Source organism: Eleutherodactylus coqui, chromosome 8 (genome assembly GCF_035609145.1).
Source record: "Eleutherodactylus coqui strain aEleCoq1 chromosome 8, aEleCoq1.hap1, whole genome shotgun sequence".
Lineage (NCBI taxonomy): Eukaryota > Metazoa > Chordata > Amphibia > Anura > Eleutherodactylidae > Eleutherodactylus > Eleutherodactylus coqui.
In genome coordinates, this window is record NC_089844.1 from 172,393,737 (window position 1) to 172,411,361 (window position 17,625).

At 52.0% G+C, this 17,625-nt stretch overlaps 1 protein-coding gene across 1 annotated transcript in view; it reads right to left on the reverse strand.

The window, feature by feature from the left end:
- Positions 1-385: 385 nt before the first annotated feature.
- LOC136577191 (collagen alpha-1(I) chain-like) overlaps positions 386-17,625 on the reverse strand; it is a 95,095-nt gene continuing 77,855 nt past the window's right edge. The window contains exons 4-5 of the mRNA XM_066576990.1: positions 4,519-4,642; positions 386-4,026 (exon numbers count right to left, since the gene is read on the reverse strand). Of these exons, the coding sequence (XP_066433087.1) occupies positions 1,947-4,026; positions 4,519-4,642 (2,204 nt within the window). The 3' untranslated portion in view covers positions 386-1,946. The remainder of the gene's footprint in view (positions 4,027-4,518; positions 4,643-17,625) is intronic.

The window sequence follows — 17,625 nt, forward strand, 5'->3', positions numbered from 1 at the left end:
CTTTTCCGAGTTTGATGCTCGTTCGAGTAGTAGCATACTAGATGGTGCTCGTTACTTTAGCAAGCACCACGCCGTGTTCGAGAAAAATGCTAGAGTCTCCATTGACTTCAATGGGGTTCGTTACTCGAACAGAGCTCTCGAATATTACGAAAGGCTTGGCTCAAATAACGAGCACCCGAGCATTTTGGTGCTCGCTCATCTCTAATCAAAGCTATATCTGTCAGCAGCAAATGAGGTATAATGGGTTTCCAGGCAGACTATAACTAGCTCTCTGTAAGGGTGACTACCCACTACAGTTTTTTTTTCACTGCGAGATTCGCAGCGTTTTTTTTTCTGCAGGGGTCTATGGGACTTGTAATGTTAAATCGCGGTAAATTGTGACTTTGCGCAATCGCGATTTTAACATTACAAGTCCCATAGACCCCTGCTGAAAAAAAACGCTGCAAATTTCGCTGTGAAAAAAAAACTGAAGTGGGTAGTCACCGTGACAGGGCTTATTAACCTGCCATTTAACCCCTGCTTGCCCAGGGATTTTTGCATATGTTGCAAAATAGAACAAACGCTCTGTAGGATCCATTTTTGGGCCACTACATGTGTAATCTCGGCTGAACCAGATGAGAGTATTTGGTATACTTTTTGTGCCTTAAAGCAAGCACTTTGGCATACACATTAAACAAAGGGCACAAATTGTGGTGAAATGTGGTGAAATGTGGTGAAATGTCTTCCATACCTTGGGCCCAAAAATGGTCCACCTTATGAGCTCAGGTTGAGCGAAGTACAGTAATCTCTTCCGAATTCACTCAAGAACCATTAACATTTTTAATCCTCAGTGCGTGTAAATAAAGCCTGCCATGGCAAGCAAACCAAGTCAACCATGTGAAGGGTTTAACAAAAAGCCTGTAAGCTAATATGAGGCCCCGTTGTTGGAGTCCCGCCAGGCATCAACAAGCACAGTCTTTATTTCTAGAAGTGCAGCCTTCTTTGGCCACCCTATAGTTAAAATCCCTGTAGCATGAAACCCAGGGTGTATAGTAACCAAATGCAATTGACAACCCGACCTTTAACCAGAATCATTGGACTATGGTTGTCCCTAAACCACCCATACACCACGTTTCAGACAACAACATTATCCTACTTTAAGTAACGGACCTTTGTCCAAAAAAAAAGGCAAAGTCCTGAAACCTATAAAAAAAACTTTGACCCCTCAAAAAATTTACACCACAGAGAACATTAAAGTCTGGACACAACAATTTTGAACTGAATTTTTTTTATTCAGAAAAGATCTGAACAAAATAATGGGCATCATGGCCAACTCTTCAAAGGCTAAATTAAAATAATGGATGCGGCCTGCACTTTTACAGTCCTACCCCAACTGGCCAGGCCTCTGGCTGCTGGATAGCTGCAAGCCCTGGCCAGTTCGATGTGGGGCAAGCCTCTAGGCTTGCAGGTTCCGCAGGCTAAATGGCCCCGCTTGTCTCCTGGCCCTCTGTGATAGGCCTCCTGTGCCCATCATTATCTGCGGGTGCCCTGTATACTCCAAGCCTGTGCTGGTGAATGGCATACCCTAAGCTTGGGCTGGGGTACAGCATACCCCAACTGGCACTGGGGGACTCCTTGCCCCAGCTAGGGCAAAGGGACGCCATTCCTCAGCTGGGGCTGAGGGACGCCATTCCTCAGCTGGGGCTGAGGGACGCCATTCCCCAGCTGGGCCTGAGGGATGCCATTTCCCTGCTGGCCTGAGGAACGCCATTCCCCTGCTGGGCCTGAGGAATGCCATTCCCCAGCTGGGCCTGAGGAACGCCATTCCCCAGCTGGGCCTGAGGAACGCCATTCCCCTGCTGGGCATGAGGAACGCCATTCTCCTGCTGAGCCTGAGGGATGCCATTCCCCAGCTGGGTCTGAGGGATGCCATTCCCAAGCTGGGCCTGAGGGATGCCATTCCCAAGCTAAGCCTGAGGGACGCCCTGCCCCAGCTGGGGCTGAGGGACGCCATTCCCTAGGTGGAGCTGGGGGACGCCATTCCCCAGCTGGGCCTGAGGGACGCCATTCCCCAGGTGGTGCTGAGGGACCCATTCCCCAGGTGGGGCTGAGGGACGCCATTCCCCAGCTGGGGCGGAGGGACACCATTCCCCAGCTGGGGCGGAGGGATGCCATTCCCCAGCTGGGGCTGAGGGATGCCATTCCCCAGCTGGGGCTGAGGGACGCCATTCGCCACCTGGGGCTGAGGGACGCCATTCCCCAGCTGGGGTTGAGGGACGCCATTCCCCAGCTGGGGTTGAGGGACGCCATTCCCCAGCTGGGGTTGAGGGACGCCATTCCCCAGCTGGGGTTGAGGGACGCCATTCCCCAGCTGGGGCTGAGGGACGCCTTTCCCCAGCTGGGGCTGAGGGACGCCATTCCCCAGCTGGAGCTGAAGGATGACATTCCCCAGCTGGGGCAGATGAATGCCATTCCCCGGCTCGGGCTGAGGGATGCCATTCCCCAGCTCGGGCTGAGGGACGCCACACCCAAGCTGGGGCTGAGGGATGCCACACCCAAGCTGGGGCTGAGGGATGCCACACCCAAGCTGGGGCTGAGGGATGCCACACCCAAGCTGGGGCTGAGGGGTTTCCATACCCAAGCTGGGGCTGAGGGATGCCATTCCCCAGCTGGGGATGAGGGACGCCACTTCCCAGCTGGGGCTGAGGGACGCCATTCCGCAGCTGGGGCTGAGGGACGCCTTTCCGCAGCTGGGGCTGAGGGACGCCACTTCCCAGCTGGGGCTGAGGGACGCCATTCCGCAGCTGGGGCTGAGGGATGCCATTCCCCAGCTGGGGCTGAGGGACGCCATTCCCCAGCTGGGGTTGAGGGACGCAATTCCCCAGATGGTGCTGAGGGACACAATTCCCAAGCTCGGGCTGAGGGACGCCACTTCCCAGCTGGGGCTGAGGGACGCCATTCCGCAGCTGGGGCTGAGGGACGCCATTCCCCAGCTGGGGCTGAGGGACGCCATTCCCCAGCTGGGGTTGAGGGACGCAATTCCCCAGATGGTGCTGAGGGACGCAATTCCCAAGCTCGGGCTGAGGGACGCCATTCCCAAGCTCGGGCTGAGGGACTCTATTCCCAAGCTGGGGCTGAGGGACGCCAATCCCCAGCTGGGGCTGAAGGACGCCAATCTCCAGCTGGGGCTGAAGGACGCCATTCCCCAGCTGGGGCTGGGGGTCGCCATTCTCCAGCTGGGGCTGAGGGACGCCATTCCCCAGCTGGGGCTGAGGGACACTGTTCCCCAGCTGGGGCTGAAGGACGCCAATCTCCAGCTGGGGCTGAAGGACGCCATTCCCCAGCTGGGGCTGAGGGATGCCATTCCCCAGCTGGGGCTGAGGGATGCCATTCCCCAGCTGGGGCTGGGGGATGCCATAGACTATTTGGGGGCTGGTGTACTCCAGCTGATGGTAGGGATGAGCAGCATCAGCCACAGGGAGGTGGGGGTGGGCACCAACAGCGACAGGGGATGGAGTGGTAGCATGAGAATTGGGACTGGTAGGAGGTTCCTGAGCGCCACTGCAGATTTGGGGGAGGGGTGTGTAAGTATCCCACAGCGGGGAGGAGAGGGAATGTCGGCTGGTGAGCATACCCAATGCCTGCTCAGCTCCGGCTAAACTCTGGGGCTCTGGCTGCTGGACTGCTTCAAATAGCATCTCAATGGCCACCCTCATTTTTGAGATGAGACGCTCAGGCAATTTGCGGAAATTGTCCGCAAGTCCCCGGCAGAAGCGGTCTGCCCAATCCTCTTCACTCCTTGTCCGTAGGTAGCCCAAGATAGCCAGCTCTGCCTGCAGATTAGGAGGAGGAGTGGGCAGGACTGGCAAGTTTGCTTGAGGGGGGGCACTGGGTTCGAGCTGTGTCGGTGATGAGCCAGCCAGTTTCTCCTCCTCCGCTGCCCCCTGCAGAGGAGCCTGACCTGACTCCACCCCCACAGTGATGCCCACCCCCAGCTCCTGCTCCTCTGTGACATCTGGACTGGACTCTGAGATATTGCTGGATGACCTAATGGGAAAATGGAAAAAATGAACAATATTAAAGTTTCACCAAAAAAAAAAAGAGAGTCAAGCAAGCAAATAGTTCACCAAGTGGAAAATATAATTATTTGGCATGGGTAGACTAGCCATGCTAGCTGGCGGATTATCATTTTTCAAACACGTGAGCTATTAAATGGATAGTATATAAGAAAGGTATGAATGTGGCTGTTTATATTCACACCATTTGCAGGAGCTAGTTCAGAGGCCACAAATCGGCACATAATGTGACCGATTACTTTCAGTGGCTGCACGCACGGCTTGCCTACTTGCAGCAGCCAAAAATATCAACCAAACCAATGAAACTTTTTATCCTTTAGTTTTTACAGGGATATGTGGAGACAACAGTGGAAGTGCCTGCAAGAGACATTCGGACATGTACAGATTAGAATGACGACAACAGTGTGCAAAAGAGTCACCTTCCAAAGCCCCCCCCCCCACCCAAATTCCCTATTATACTTACGGGGACGGATTGTCGATCAGGGGAAAGAATGACGGAGGTTTTCTGTTTCTTCTGCGCTTGGCTCTATCCTGCGATTGGAAAAAACGATGTTTCTTTTTTTCCGAGTACAAGATCCTCATGTAAGCTACAATCAGGTGTGCATTTGTTCCCCACAAAAAAAGACAACACATTATTAGTCAAAAAATGAAACATTAATACCGGTCTATGTTTTAATATACTTTAGCAAAAAATAATATTCCAACAAAGAAACCAAACATCAACCTTCAGGGGTAAGGTAAAGAGCAAGTGCATATAGGTGCTGGCGACAATGAGAAAAGGCACACCAAAAAGGTTCCCGGAGCACTAATAAATTGGAGTGACAACCGAATGCGAGTACAAAGTGGCCCAAGTGCAGCCACGCAATAGATGTAGTAAACACTGTTTGGGTCACAGAGGTGCTTTCTAGATGTCAGACACTGCAATAGGTTAATCATATACTGATCATGGGAAAAGACATCACCCAAAATATACTCACCATACTTTTTGCGGATGTGCCAGTCTCCTAGCGGGAACTACACATGCTTTGGCGCACCTGCTTCCATAAGGCTGGGTGCACACGGGGTGGAATTTCCATATCATGTTTTCATGGGGATGTTATTTTTTGGTCTTTTGCAGGAATGCTCTGGCACTATAAATGTCTGCCGGGCCAGAGGAGACATTCACTGGAGACTTTTAAACATCCTTCACACAAGCGTGAAAATCACACAAAAGTTTTGCGCACAAAAAAATAGCGAGAATCACTGCCGAAAAATCGTATGAATGGATGATTTTCCGTGATCAAGTTCCAACCTGCAGCCGCGTTTTTTCACCCATTCAAATGGCCTGCTGTGAAGTTTTGTCAAAACTGCTGATCAGAATTCCCAGGGTCGACAGAAATCCTTCTAATGATTTATAATGGCTTAAATGAGGCACCTGTCTTTTTTCCTCAGCCTTGGACGCAGCTAAACGCCCTTCCCATCAAAGATCCAAAGATAGGGCAAAACATATATTTTGGCAAAGCAGGGAATTTTGGTCGCAAACTTCAGTTGCTGGTGTTCTATCTTTTTAGGCACAATTTTTTTTGCGCGACTGAAAATTGTTCGTCTGAATTAGAGATGAGCGAACTTGATATCCGTGCGGATATTAGGGTGTTCGGGATGTTCGTTATTCGTAACGAACACCATGCGGTGTTCGGGTTACTTTCACTTCCTTCCCTGAGACGTTAGCGCGCTTTTCTGGCCAATTGAAAGACAGGGAAGGCATTACAACTTCCCACTGCGTCGTTCAAGCCCTATACCACCCCCCTGCAGTGAGTGGCTGGGGAGATCAGGTGTCCGCCTGATATAAAAGTCGGCCCCTCCCGCAGCTCGCCTCAGATGCCTGGTGAGTTAGATGAGGGACAGTGCTGTTTGTACCGGAGCTGCTGTAGGGAAAGAATTGGTAGTTAGTGTAGGCTTCAAGACCCCCAAAGGTCCTTATTAGGGCCACTGATAGCTGTGTGTTGGCTGCTGTTAGCAGTGGAAATTTTTTTTCTTTCTCAAAATCGCCTCTGCAGACCGTTGCACCCGGCATTAGGGACAGAAGTGCTGCATAGGCAGGGAGAGTGTTAGGAGTGAGTGTAGCCTTCAAGAACCTCAACGGTCCTTTCTAGGGCCATATTTAACCGTGTGCAGTACTGTCCAGGCTGCTGTTAGCTGTGCTGCATTTTTTTTTTGCTTCTCAAAATCGCCTCTGCAGAGCATTGCACCCTCCATTGATACTGCAGGGAAAGAATTGTATAGGCAGGGCCACAACACAGTTATTATTCATTGAATATACGCAGTGCTGCCTTTTGCTTGTAAAACAAGTGAAAATAATTCTATTTGTCCGGCCTCTGTCCGTCCTAAGGGCTGTGGACACGTGTCGGCTGCGTGTGCAACGTTTAAAAATCAGACGCACCCAGCTACGTTTTACTGCTGGCTTCGCCATTTGCTTTCCTTAATTGGGAAAAAAAATACCTGCTCTGCCAGAGTTATAATAACTCTGCTACCCTCACGTTCTGTGACACATTAGCAGGGCCACAGCACAGTTATTAAACTTCTCATGTTCATTGAATATATGCAGTGCTGCCTTTTGGTGGAAAAAAACTGAAAAAAATTGTATTTGTCCTGCCTCTGTCCGTCCTAAGGGCGGTGGACACGTGTCGGCTGCGTGTGCAACGTTTAAAAATCAGACGCACCCAGCTACGTTTTACTGCTGGCTTCGCCATTTGCTTTCCTTAATTTGGAAAAAAAATACCTGCTCTGCCAGAGTTAATAACTCTGCTACCCTCAAGTTCTGTGACACATTAGCAGGGCCACAGCACAGTTATTAAACTTCTCATGTTCATTGAATATACGCAGTGCTGCCTTTTGGTGGAAAAAAACTGAAAACAAATCTATTTGTCCTGCCTCTGTCCGTCCTAAGGGCTGTGTGTACGTGTCGGCTGCGTGTGCAACGTTTAAAAATCAGACGCACCCAGCTACGTTTTACTGCTGGCTTCGCCATTTGCTTTCCTTAATTTGGAAAAAAAATACCTGCTCTGCCAGAGTTATAATAACTCTGCTACCCTCAAGTTCTGTGCCACATTAGCAGGGCCACAGCACAGTTATTAAACTTCTCATGTTCATTGAATATACGCAGTGCTGCCTTTTGGTGGAAAAAAACTGAAAAAAATTGTATTTGTCCTGCCTCTGTCCGTCCTAAGGGCGGTGGACACGTGTCGGCTGCGTGTGCAACGTTTAAAAATCAGACGCACCCAGCTACGTTTTACTGCTGGCTTCGCCATTTGCTTTCCTTAATTTGGAAAAAAAATACCTGCTCTGCCAGAGTTAATAACTCTGCTACCCTCAAGTTCTGTGACACATTAGCAGGGCCACAGCACAGTTATTAAACTTCTCATGTTCATTGAATATACGCAGTGCTGCCTTTTGGTGGAAAAAAACTGAAAACAAATCTATTTGTCCTGCCTCTGTCCGTCCTAAGGGCTGTGTGTACGTGTCGGCTGCGTGTGCAGCGTTTAAAAATCAGACGCACCCAGCTACGTTTTACTGCTGGCTTCGCCATTTGCTTTCCTTAATTTGGAAAAAAAATACCTGCTCTGCCAGAGTTATAATAACTCTGCTACCCTCAAGTTCTGTGCCACATTAGCAGGGCCACAGCACAGTTATTAAACTTCTCATGTTCATTGAATATACGCAGTGCTGCCTTTTGGTGGAAAAAAACTGAAAAAAATTGTATTTGTCCTGCCTCTGTCCGTCCTAAGGGCGGTGGACACGTGTCGGCTGCGTGTGCAACGTTTAAAAATCAGACGCACCCAGCTACGTTTTACTGCTGGCTTCGCCATTTGCTTTCCTTAATTGGGAAAAAAATACCTGCTCTGCCAGAGTTAATAACTCTGCTACCCTCACGTTCTGTGACACATTAGCAGAGACACAGCACAGTTATTAAACTTAGATTATTCATTCACTAGAGGCAGTGGGGCCTTTCGTTTTCAAAAAAGGGAAAAAATTATATTTGGCCTGCAGTCTTGCGCCAATTTATTTCCTGCCTGTGAAATCAAATCACTGGTAATACAGCATGCTGAGGGGTAGGGGTAGGCCTAGAGGATGTGGACGCGGCCGAGGACGCGGAGGGCCAAGTCAGGGTGTGGGCACAGGCTGAGCTCCTGATCCAGGTGTGTCGCAGCCGACTGCTGCGCGATTAGGAGAGAGGCCCGTTTCTGGCGTCCCCACATTCATCGCCCAATTAATGGGTCCACGCGGGAGACGGTTATTAGAAAATGAGCAGTGTGAGCAGGTCCTGTCCTGGATGGCAGAAAGTGCTTCGAGCAACCTATCGTCAACACGCAGTTCTGCGCCGTCCACTGCTGCAAATCCGAATCCTCTGTCTGCTGCTCCTCCTTCCTCTCAGCCTCCTCACTCCACTACAATGACACCTGCTCAGGAGCGGGAACACTCCCAGGAACTGTTCTCGGGCCCCTGCTTAGATTGGGCAGCAGCGGTTCCTCTCCCACCAGAGGAGTTTATCGTCACTGATGCCCAACCATTCGAAAGTTCCCGGGGTCCGGGGGAAGAGGCTGGGGACTTCCGCCAACTGTCTCAACAACTTTCTGTGGGTGAGGAGGACGATGACGATCAGACACAGCTGTCTTGCAGTGAGGTAGTAGTAAGGGCAGTAAGTCCGAGGGAGCAGCGCACAGAGGATTCGGAGGAAGAGCAGCAGGACGATGAGGTGACTGACCCCACCTGGTGTGCAACGCTTACTCAGGAGGACAGGTCTTCAGAGGGGGAGTCAAGGGCATCAGCAGGGCAGGTTGCAAGAGGCAGTGCGGTGGCCAGGGGTAGAGGCAGGGCCAGACCGAATAATCCACCAACTGTTTCCCAAAGCGCACCCTCGCGCCATGCCACCCTGCAGAGGCCGAGGTGCTCTAAGGTCTGGCAGTTTTTCACAGAGACGCCTGATGACCGACGAACAGTGGTGTGCAACCTTTGTCGCGCAGAGCTCAGCCGGGGAGCCAACACCAACAGCCTCATCACCACCACCATGCGCAGACATATGATGGCCAAGCACCCCACAAGGTGGGACGAAGGCCGTTCAGCGCCTCCGGTTTGCACCGCTGCCTCTCCCCCTGTGCCCCAACCTGCCACTGAGATGCAACCCCCCTCTCAGGACACAGGCACTACCGCCTCATGGCCTGCACCCACACCCTCATCTCCGCTGTCCTCGGCCCCATCCAGCAGTGTAGTTCAGCGCACCGTCCAGCCGTCGCTTGCGCAACTGTTGGAGCGCAAGCGCAAGTACGCCGCCACGCACCCGCACGCTCAAACGTTAACCGTCCGCATAGCAAAATTCATCAGCCTTGAGATGCTGCCGTATAGGGTTGTGGAAACTGAGTCCTTCAAAAGTATCATGGAGGCGGCGGCCCCGCGCTACTCAGTTCCCAGTCGCCACTACTTTTCCCGATGTGCCGCCCCAGCCCTGCACGACCACGTCTCCCGCAACATTGTACGCGCCCTCACCAACGCGGTTACTGCCACGGTCCACTTAACAACGGACACGTGGACAAGCACAGGCGGGCAGGGCCACTACATCTCCCTGACGGCACATTGGGTGAATTTAGTGGAGGCTGGGACAGAGTCAGAGCCTGGGACCGCTCACGTCCTACCCACCCCCAGAATTGCGGGCCCCAGCTCGGTGCTGGTATCTGCGGAGGTGCATGCTTCCTCCACTAAAGCACCCTCCTCCTCCTCCTCTGTCTCGCAATCAAGATGTGTTAGCAGCAGCATGTCGCCAGCAGTCGGTGTCGCGCGGTGTGGCAGCACAGCGGTGGGCAAGCGTCAGCAGGCCGTGCTGAAACTACTCAGCTTAGGCGATAAGAGGCACACGGCCCACGAACTGCTGCAGGGTCTGACACAGCAGACCGACCGCTGGCTTGTGCCGCTGAGCCTCCAACCGGGCATGGTCGTGTGTGACAACGGCCGTAACCTGGTGGCAGCTCTGCAGCTCGGCAGCCTCACGCACGTGCCATGCCTGGCCCACGTCTTTAATTTGGTGGTTCAGCGCTTTCTGAAAAGCTACCCACGCTTGTCAGACCTGCTCGTAAAGGCGCGCCGGCTCTGCGCACATTTCCGCAAGTCCCACACGGACGCTGCCACCCTGTGCACCCTGCAACATCACTTTAAGCTGCCAGTGCACCGACTGCTGTGCGACGTGCCCACACGGTGGAACTCTACGCTCCACATGTTGGCCAGGCTCTATGAACAGCGTAGAGCTATAGTCGAATACCAACTCCAACATGGGCGGCGCAGTGGGAGTCAGCCTCCTCAATTCCTTTCAGAAGAGTGGGCCTGGTTGGCAGACATCTGCCATGTCCTTGGTAATTTTGAGGAGTCTACCCAGGTGGTGAGCGGCGATGCTACAATCATTAGCGTCACCATTCCTCTGCTATGCATCTTGAGAAATTCCCTGCAAACCATAAAGGCAGCTGCTTTGCGCTCGGAAACGGGGGCGGGGGAAGACAGTATGCCGCTGGATAGTCAGGGCACCCTCCTGTCTATTTCTCAGCGCGTACAGGAGGAGGACGAGGAGCATGAGGAGGATGAGGAGGAGGGGGAAGAGACAGCTTGGCCCGCTGCTGACGGTACACCGGCTGATTGCCTGTCATCCTTTCAGCGTGTATGGCCTGAGGAGGAGGAGGAGGAGAATCCTGAAAGTGATCTTCCTAGTGAAAACAGCCATGTGTTGCGTACTGGTACCCTGGCACACATGGCGGACTTCATGTTAGGATGCCTTTCTCGTGACCCTCGCGTTGCACGCATTCTGGCCACAACGGATTACTGGGTGTACACACTGCTCGACCCACGCTATAAGGAGAACCTGCCCACTCTCATTCCCGAAGAGGAAAGGGGTTCGAGAGTGTTGCTATACCACAGGACCCTTGCGGACAAGCTGATGGTAAAATTCCCAGCCGACAGCGCTAGTGGCGGAAGGCGCAGTACCGAGGGCAAGGTAGCAGGGGAGGTGCGGAGATCGAGCAGCATGTACATCCCAGGCAGTGCAACAGTCTTTAAGGGCCTGGACAGCTTTATGGCTCCCCACCAAGACTGTGTCACCGCTCCCCAGTCAAGGCTGAGTCGGCGGGAGCACTGTAAAAGGATGGTGAGGGAGTACGTAGCCGATCGCACGACCGTCCTCCGTGACGCCTCTGCCACCTACAACTACTGGGTGTCGAAGCTGGACACGTGGCCTGAACTAGCGCTGTATGCCCTGGAGGTGCTTGCTTGTCCTGCGGCTAGCGTCTTGTCGGAGAGGGTGTTTAGTGCGGCTGGGGGAATCATCACAGATAAGCGTACCCGCTTGTCAACCGACAGTGCCGACAGGCTAACACTCATCAAGATGAACAAAGCCTGGATTTCGCCAGACTTCTCTTCTCCACCAGCGGACAGCAGCGATACGTAAGCAATACGTAGGCTGCACCCGCGGATGGAAGCTACGTTCTCTCTCACCATCCAAAACGGGGACATTTCTGCTTCATCAATCAGTGTCTAATATTCCTCCTCCTCCTCCTCCTCCTGCTACTCCTCCTGAAACCTCACGTAATCACGCTGAACGGGCAATTTTTCTTAGGGCCACAAGGCTCACTCAAATAATTTTTCTAAACAATTCTTAAAAGTTTCAATGCGCTTAAAAGCGTTGGAACTGTAACTTGAACCAATTTTTCGTTACACTGGGCTGCCTCCAGGCCTAGTTACCACTTAAGCCACATTAACCAAAGCGATTAATGGGTTTCACCTGCCCTCTTGGCTGGCCATGGCCAATTTTTGGGATGTACATTAGTACTGTTGATACAGCAATTTTTGTGGGCCCTCGCCTACAGTGTAATCAAATTAATTTTTAGCCCACCTGCATTAAGCACGACATTACTACCTCAGCTGTGTTGGGCAATGCAATGGGATATTTTTGTGTACCGTCGGTGGGTTCCAGGGAGCCACCCATGCTGTAGGTGCACACGGAGTGTAACCTACATGTGTCCACTTGTAAAGAACCCCAGTCTGACTGGGGCATGCAGTGTGGGCCGAAGCCCACCTGCATTAAGCACGACATTACTACCTCAGCTGTGTTGGGCAATGCAATGGGATATTTCTATGTACCGCCGGTGGCTTCCTGGCACCCACCCATGCTGTCGGTCGACAGGGACTTCACAATAGGGAGTTGTACCTGCCTGTGTCTATGAATTAAAAAGCCCGGTCTAACTGGGGCATACAGACACCTTGACAGAATGAATAGTGTGTGGCACATAGGTTCCCCATTGCTATGCCCACGTGTGCAGCTCCTGATGGCGGTGGCACAGGATTCTATTTCTCATTGCTTCTGTACAGCATTGTGGGCTATCGCCCCGCCCCTTTTAAAGAGGGTCGCTGCCTAGCCGTGCCAACCCTCTGCAGTGTGTGCCTGCGGTCCCTCGTCATGGCAGACGCACTTCTAAATAGACATGAGGGTGGTGTGGCATGAGGGCAGCTGAAGGCTGCGCAGGGACACTTTGGTGTGCGCTGTGGGGGGGAGGGGGGGGCGATTGGGCAGCATGTAACCCAGTAGAAGTGGCAGTGGAGTGTCATGCAGGCGGGGATTGTGCTTTGTTGGAGGTAGTGTGGTGCTTAGCAAAGGTATGCCATGCTAATGATGGCTTTTCAGAAGTAAAAGGTGTTGGGAGGGGGGGGGGGCACTCTTGCCGGTATTCTGGCTTAATAGTGGGACCTGTGTACTTGAGATGCAGCCCAACATGTAGCCCCTCGCCTGCCCTATCCGTTGCTGTGTCGTTCCCATCACTTTCTTGAATTGCCCAGATTTTCACACATGAAAACCTTAGCGAGCATCGGCGAAATACAAAAATGTTCTGGTCGCCCATTGACTTCAATGGGGTTCGTTGTTCGAAACGAACCCTCGAGCATCGCGGGAAGTTCGTTACGAATAACGAACACCCGAACATTTTGGTGTTCGCTCATCTCTAGTCTGAATGTTTCCAAAAGAAACCATTGGTTCTCATAGTTGCGGTTTTTTCGTGCGGGTAATTTAGCCTCGCAAAATTGCTCATATGAGCAAGGCTTTATAGTGGACGTCAAGAAAGGCGCAGCTGTGCGTATAACTATGCAGAGTAACTTTAGCCAAAAGATCATTTTGTTTTTGGAAAACCAGAGCAAAATATGGGGGCGTAGTAGCTGTCAAAACACCTGCGAAATACAGCGCAAGACAGATTTTCACTGTGCTGCTTTTTTTGCGATGAAAAAGCCGATTCACGCTTGCATCTAGCACCCTTCCCATGGCTTAGAATGGCAATTAAATGCCTAATTATGGCGAGCTCTGTTGTTTCCCCAGTGTTGGAGGCAGCAAAACACACTCCCTTTTCTTGCAGCTCCCATAGCAGCCACCAGTGTTTTTCTGTGAAAAGATAGGGCAAGACCTATCTTTTTGACAGCGTCAAATTTCGGTTGCCGATTTTGGTCACACATGTGCTGTTTTTCCAGTCCAACGTTTTTGCACTGCTAACGATCATTTGTTTGAATGAAAGCATTAGAATCCAATGCTTTGGATAGTCACAATTTTCAGCCGATGATTTTTCATGGCTAATTAGACACATAAAATCGCTCATGTGAATAAGGCCCTAGGCCTCGTTCAGACAAACAATTTTGCATTGCTAAGTTACCCACCCAATAATATTGCGACTATTAGAACCAATGGATTCCTGTGGAAGCATTCAGAATAGAGATGAGCGAGCATACTCGTCCGAGCTTGATGCTCGTTACTCGAGACGAGCACCACGCGGTACTCGAGTCAATTCCATTTCCTTCCCTGCATGTTTAGCGCCATTTTCGGGCCAATAGAAATGCAGGGAACATAGTAACATAGTTCGTTAGGGCGAATGAAGACAATGTCCATCTAGTCCAGCTTGTCTATCCTCCTATGTTGATCCAGAGGAAGGCAAAAAAGGCATTACAACTTCCTCCTGTGACGTTCCAGCCCTATCCTACCCCCCTGCAGTGAGTGGCTGGTGAGATCAAGTGACCGCCGAGTACTTAAAGCTGTCCTGCCAACGGCTCGCCTCAGACACACACTGGGAGAGATCAGGGACAGTGCTGCTGCTGCTGCTATAGGGAAAGTGGTAGTGTAGGTTCCTGTCTTCAAGAACCCCAACAGTCCTTCTTAGGGCCACATCTGACCATGTGCATTACTGTTGTGGCTGCTGGGAGCAGTTTTGCACCCAAATTGTTTTTTCCATCTCAGGCTGTGCAGGCTATTACAGCTATAGCGTTCTCAGTCTGCAGTCAATTATACAGAGTATAGGAACAGTGCCGGTGAGACAGGGACAGTGGTAGTGTAGAATCCAGTCTACAAGAATCCCATCGGTCCTTCTTAAGGCTACCTCTCACCGTGTGCATTCTACAGGGTGTCTGGTGGGAGTTGTAGTGCATCACTATTGCAGAACCAGACGTTTTTGCAGCCTTCCATATAATTTTTTTCTGGATGCAGTTTGCGTTACAGTACTGCTGTCAGCCTCCAACTGTACGCCCATAATTCCATAATTTTTTACACCGGTCTGTATCTGCCGTGAACTTCACGCACAGCGTATGGCCACAGCCACTAATAGAGGGAAAGTCATATACACGCTATATAGCCTGTATTCTTTTTCAAAAAAATGTTAAAAAAAGCTCCTTCGTTGGGCTACCTCTGACTGTCTGAAATTTACTGGGTGTCTGGTGGGAGTTGTAGTGCATCACTATTGCACGGCTAGACCTGTTTGCAGCCTTCCGTATTCTTTGTTTCTGCCTGGAGTTAGCATTACATAACCGCTGTCAGCCTCCAACAGTACGATAATAATTCCATAATTATTTATACCGCTCTGTGTCTGCCATCAACTTCACGCACAGCGTACGGCCATAGCCACAGATAGAGGGAAAGTCATATGCACGCTATATAGCCTGTATTCTTTTTCAAAAATTTTTTTAAAAAAGCTCCTTCTTATGGCTACCTCTGACCGTCTGCATTTTACAGGTTGTCTGGTGGGAGTTGTAGTGCATCACTATTGCAGAGCCAGACCTTTTTGCAGCCTTCCGTATAATTTCTTTCTGGCTGCAGTTTGCGTTACATTACCGCTGTCAGCCTCCAACTGTACGCCAATAATTCCATAATTTTTTTCCACCGGTCTGTGTCTGCTCTATTTGTTATCCACCATGCTGAGGGGTAGGGGTAGGGCTAGAGGACTTGGCGAGCGAAGATGCGGAGGTCCAAGTCAGGGTGTGGGCACAGGCCGAATTACTGGTCCAGGTGAATCACAGCCGGCTGTTGCTGGATTAGGAGAGAGGCAAGTTTCTGGGGTCCCCAGCTTCATATCACAATTTATGGGTCCACGTGGTAGACCTTTATTACAAAGAGAGCAGTGTGAGCAGGTCCTGTCATGGATGGCAGAAAATGCATCCAGCAATGTATCGACCACCCAGTCTTCTATGCCGTCCACTGCTGCAACTCTGAATCCTCTCGCTGCTGCTCCTCCTTCCTCCCAGCCTCCTCACTCCATGAAAATGACACATTCTGAGGAGCAGGCAGAGGTGACTGACCCCACCTGGTTTGCTAAGCCAACTGAGGACAGGTCTTCAGAGAGGGAGGCAAGTGCAGCAGCAGGACAGGTTGGAAGAGGCAGTGGGGTGGCCAGGGGTAGAGGCAGGGCCAGAGCGAAGAATCCCCCAACTGTTTCCCAAAGCACCCCCTCGCGCCAAGCCACCGTGCAGAGGCCTAGGTGTTCAAAGGTGTGGATGTTTTTCAGTGAGAGCACGAACGACCGACGAACAGTGGTGTGCAACCTGTGTCGCGCCAAGATCAGCCGGGGAGCCATCACTACCAGCCTCACCACCACCAGCATGCGCAGGCATATGATGGCCAAGCACCCCACATGGTGGGACGAAGCCCGTTCACCGCCTCCGGGTCTCACCACTGCCTCTCCCCCTGTGCCCCAACCTGCCATTCAGATCCAACCCCCCTCTCAGGACACAGGCACAAGCGCCTCCCGGCCTGCACCCACACCCTCACCTCCACTGTCTTCGACCCCATCCAGCAATGTCTCTCAGCGCAGCGTCCAGCTGTCGCTAGCGCAAGCGTTGGAGTGAAAGCGCAAATACGCTGCCATGCACCCGCACACTCAAGCTTTAAACGTGCACATTGCCAAATTGATCAGCCTGGAGATGCTGCCGTACAGGCTTGTGGAAACTGAGGCTTTCAAAAACATGATGGCGGCGGCGCTCCCACGCTACTTGGTCCCCAGTCCCCACTATTTTTCCCGGTGTGCCGTCCCAGCCCTACACCAGCACGTCTCCCGCAACATCAAACGTGCCCTCACCAACGCGGTTACTGGGAAGGTCCACTTAACCACGGACACGTGGACAAATACTTGCGGGCAGTGCCACTATATCTCCCTGAGGGCACATTGGGTGAATTTGGTGGAGGCTGGGACCGAGGCAGAGCCTGGGACCGCACAAGTCCTACCTTGACCAAGAATAGCGGCTTCTACCTCGGTGCTGGTATCTGCGGCGTTTTATGCCACCTCCTCTAAACCCTCCCTCTCCTCCTCCTCCTACGCAACCTCTACCTCTCAATTAAGAAATTTGAGCAGCTCGGCAGCCCTACACACGTACCATGCCTGGCCCACGTCTTCAATCTGGTGGTTCAGCGGTTTCTGAAAAACTACCCGCACTTGTCTGACCTGCTCGGCAAGGTGCGCCGCGTCTGCGCACATTTCCGCAAGTCCACCACGGACGCTGCCACCCTAAGGACCCTGCAAGATCGGTTTCATCTGCCAGAGCACCGACTGCTGTGCGACGTGCCCACATGGTGGAATTCTACGCTGCAAATGTTGGCCAGGCTCTATGAGCAGCGTAGAGCAATAGTGGAATACCAACTCCAACATGGGCGGCGTAGTGGTAGTCAGCCTCCCCAATTCTTTACCAAGGAGTGAGCCTGGATGGCAGACATCTGCCAGGTCCTCGGAAACTTTGAGGAGTCTACCCAGATGGTGAGCGGCGACGCTGCAATCATTAGCGTAACCATCCCACTGCTGAGGAGTTCGCTGCAAGGCATAAAGGTTGGCGCTTTGTGGTTGGAACAGGAGACGGGGGATGACAGTATGTCGCTTGATAGCCAGACCACCCTCATGTCTATATCTCAGCGCGTTTTGGAGGAGGAGGAGGAGGGGGAGGAGCAGGACGAGGAGAAGGGGAAGAGACAGCTGGGCGCACTGCAGAGGTTTTCCATGTTGCTTGCCTCTCATCTGTTCAGCGTGTATGGCCTGTGGAGGAGGAGGAGGAGCCTGAAAGTGATCTTCCTAGTGAGGACAGCCATGTCTTGCGTACTGGCACCCCGGCTGACTTCATGTTAGGCTGCCTTTCTCGTGACCCTCGCGTTAGACACATTCTGGCCAACACGGATTACTGGGTGTACACTCTTCTTGACCCACGGTACAAGGAGAACCTTTCCACTCTTATTCCCGAAGAGGAAAGGGGTACGAGAGTGATGCAATACCACAGG